The sequence below is a fragment of the Rosa chinensis genome, chromosome 4 (assembly GCF_002994745.2).
Source record: "Rosa chinensis cultivar Old Blush chromosome 4, RchiOBHm-V2, whole genome shotgun sequence".
In the NCBI taxonomy this organism is placed as follows: Eukaryota; Viridiplantae; Streptophyta; class Magnoliopsida; order Rosales; family Rosaceae; genus Rosa; species Rosa chinensis.
The window spans coordinates 5,389,876-5,393,832 of NC_037091.1; the positions used below are offsets into that span (position 1 = coordinate 5,389,876).

Genomic DNA, 3,957 nt, shown 5'->3' on the forward strand with positions numbered 1-3,957 from the left:
CCGCTCGCAGGCTCGCAGCCTCAGTAGTCAGTACCTCAGTACCTCACGGCTCACACAGTCACTGACTCACTTCACATACTCACACTCACAGGTCACTGACTCACAATCACAGCAGGTCTGCACTCAGCAACTCACACCTTTCTCCTTCCCGGCTTCCCGTAAACGAGGTATGATTCGTATGAAGCTCTATGCCTCTATCGAGTATCGATCTCCCCTGAATCGAATTTTTGATCATCTTAACATCTCTGATTCTCTGTGAGTCTGTTCTTATCGTGCTCTGTTTTCCCAGATTCCCAGATCTGAGATCTCCTCTCGCAGTCAGTCGGCCCAGATAGCCTTGCCGTCCGCCGTTGCCGTCCGCCGTTGCCGCTGAGGAGTGAGGAACTGCGGAACTGAGGAAGTGAAATACTTGAATTCTTGATGATGGTCGCCTACTCGCGGACTCGCCTGGTCGGTCTCGGAGACTCGGACTCTCGGACTGTTTTTGACTCGGTCAGTGGGTGCCTGGGTGGATTAGCCTGCTTTGATGAATTGATGAATGATGATTGTATATTTGTATTTCAACTATTTTTAGTTAGAACTTAGAAACTTAGAATTACCAATTTACCATTTACCGACTGAATGCAGATCAGTCTGAATGGTCTCATGGTCTGATGTGTTTGATGATAAATGACTGGCTAAGAAAAAAGAAAAAATAAGTAACAATAAGTGAATAAGCTTTTGTAATTTTGTTGGGCTTTGGGATTTCTTGATGCTTTCTTTGGCTTCTAATTATGTTGTGATTTATTTATAGATGTGCATTTTGTGTTGCAGATTGGAGATTTTTTATTTGAGAGTTTTGGTGATAGTGTTTGGGTTTATGCATAATACCGAGATTGCTGTTGATGCCCTTTCCATCTGGTTAGTGTTACTAACTTTATATTTGTTCACAAACCTATTAGAAATATATGTTATTATATATATGTTAAGGAGGCACATATTAAATCCATTAGACATTAAAGTCTGCTGCTAGTTAGTAACTAATAGTAATGTATAATTAGTTATAGTTGTATAATTCTAATGGTGGTATCTATATAATATTATAGGTATTGAATATAATGACAGATCACCGGAAACCCAAGAGGTACAAAAATCTTTTGTCATGGTTTACAAGTGATACTCCATCAAGTGATAGTGTCGATGAGATTAGAAGTGGGAGTGGGAGTGGGAGTAGAAATGTGACTGAGAATTCTGTTAATGATGTCCCCTTAAACCCTTCTCCATCTATTCCACTGGAAGAGTGTCATAATGAAAGAATTGAGAGAGAAGAAAGTTTTTATGTTAGTTCTCTAGAACGTGATCCAGGAATACGGCGTCCAATATGCAAGTACCCTTTGAATGAGCGTGACAATATTCGAAGAGCTTATGTGGTCTTAGGACCGTATCAACCTCACTTAAGTAGTTACCCATTATCATTTGACGGAGGTCAAGGTCGAAAATTTAATCCTAAGTGGTTCAAAGAATGGCCGTGGCTTGAGTATTCCGCAGAGTTGGACAAAGCATTTTGCTTCCCTTGTTTCTTATTTGATAGTTATCCATCCCATCATCCAGCATTTACTGAGCATGGGTTTCAAGGTTGGAAAAATGTTATGTCAAAAAAATCTGGCATTGTCTCTCACATGGGAGTCTTAAATTCCCCACATAATATTGCCATGCACAAGTGGGAGTCACTAAGAAACCCATCTAAGCATATTGAAAGGGTGATTAGCACACAATCATCACAAGAAGTAGCAGATAACCGACTCCGGCTTATTACTACTATAGAGAGTGTAAGGTTGTTGGCACGCCAAGGATGTGCTTTTAGAGGCCATGACGAATCGGTTAATTCATCTAATGGTGGAAATTTCAATGCGGTTGTGGATTCCTTTGGAAGAATGAATATAGATATTCGCAGAGTCTTACAAAATGCTCCTGGGAATGCTAAGTATACTTCTCCCATTATTCAAAAACAAATTTTAAATATACTTGGTAACAAAGTTAGAACCAAGATTCGGGAGGAAGTGGGAGATGCCAAATTTTGTATCCTTGTTGATGAAGCTGTTGATGTATCTAATAGGGAACAAATGGCTATCATTCTGCGATTTGTTGATTGTGATGGGTTTATTAGAGAACGGTTTTTCAAAGTGCTTAGTGTGGCAGACACTTGTTCTCAAACTCTAAAAGATGAGATATCCAAAGTTCTTACTCAATATGATCTTCAAGTAGAAAATATGCGTGGGCAAGGATATGATGGTGCTAGCAACATGCGTGGTGAATTTAATGGTTTACAAGCTTTGTTTCGTGAAGAGTGTCCATATGCATATTATGTTCATTGTTTTGCTCATCTCTTACAATTGACTTTAAATGCTGTAGCTAAAGGGGTGCATGATATTTGGGAATTCTTTTCAACTCTAAGTTTGATTGTAAATTTTGTTGATTCTTCTGCAAAAAGACATTCAGCTTTGAGAGTTATCAGAGAAGAAGAAATTGCAGATTTAGTGGCTGCTGGAGCACTTGAGACTGGTAGAGGTGCTAATCAGCTTTGCACTTTACAACGAGCAGGGGCTACTCGTTGGGGTTCACATCTTCGCTCTATTTCAAGTTTGATTAAGTTATTTGGAGCTACCCAAACAACTCTTGCAGATTTGGTTGCAAATGGACCAAATAAAGTACAAGGAGAAGCAAAGAGTGTAGGTAATGCAATGAAGCGTTTTGATTTTGTGTTTTGCTTGCTTTTGATGCATGATGTCATGAAGATTACTGATTTTCTTTGTCAGTCATTGCAAAAAAAAGCCATAGACATCTTCAATGCTCTCAATTTTCTTTCAATAACAAAATCAAAACTTCAAGATATGAGAGAAGATGGTTGGGATGATTTGATTATGAGGGTTGAATCATTTTGTTGTCAGTATGATATTATTATGCCAGATATGTCTGCTCCTTACAAGAAAAGTACAAGGGCTTGTGAACAAAATATTACAAATGAGCATTATTATCGGGTCAATATACTTAATGCTGTGATAGACTTTCAGTTGGCAGAGTTGGATAGTAGATTTGCAGATAATTCGTTGGAGCTCCTTATTCTTAGTGCTACATTAGATCCACGTGATAATTTTCGATCATTTAAATGTGAAGATGTTTGCAATCTTGCTTTGAAGTTTTATCCTCATGATTTTACATCATATGATATGCTTGCTCTAGATATGGAGTGTGGGTATTTTCTAGCAGATATTCAGAAGGATCCAAGATTTGCCAACACAACTACTGTGTCTGATTTGTGTCGCCGGTTAGTTGAATCAAGAAAGTCAGCATTCTTTCCTATGATTTATAGATTGATTTGTCTTGTGCTGACTCTGCCAGTTTCTACAGCAACAACAGAGAGAGCATTTTCATCTATGACCATCATAAAAAACAAATTTCGAAATAAGATGGAAGATGAGTTTTTTGATGATTTGATGGTTCTCTACATTGAAAAAGAATTTGCCGATAGCATTGATAATGATTCTGTGATTGCTGAGTTTGAAGTGAGTGGGCCTCGAAGGGTACGATTTAGTTAATTTATTGTTGTTTTACAACAAATGTATGCTTGTAGTTTTTAATTTACGGGGTTTGGTTTTATGTCCCCTCCGTTGTATGTTTTGATTGAAAATAATAAAGGCGTGAGGATGAGCCTCCCACTGGGTTCCAAACCTCCAAAAAAAAAAAAATTTGTGCACTTCTATAATTAGCCTAGACAACTTTTCAACCCTGGATCCGCTCCTGGTGAGAGGTATGTTATTTTTTAGGACTAATTTCAGTTTACCCCCCTGAGGTTAGGGGTCGTCATCATGTTAGTCCCTCGAGTTTCAATTTAATCAGTAACACCCTTGTACTCTCCAAATTCATCAGTCGTGTCCAATTTCTACTATTCCGTCCAATTTGGACCGTTAAGTCTGACTT

General features: G+C 38.4%; 1 protein-coding gene across 1 annotated transcript; it reads left to right on the forward strand.

Moving 5' to 3' along the window:
* The first annotated feature begins 2,029 nt into the window (after nt 1–2,029).
* Nucleotides 2,030–3,690, forward strand: LOC112198673. Its single transcript, XM_040517408.1, has 2 exons — nt 2,030–2,712; nt 3,220–3,690. The coding sequence occupies exons 1-2, from the start codon at nt 2,103–2,105 to the stop codon at nt 3,573–3,575; spliced, it is 966 nt and encodes a 321-aa protein (XP_040373342.1). The 5' UTR covers nt 2,030–2,102; the 3' UTR covers nt 3,576–3,690.
* The last annotated feature ends 267 nt before the right edge of the window (nt 3,691–3,957 follow it).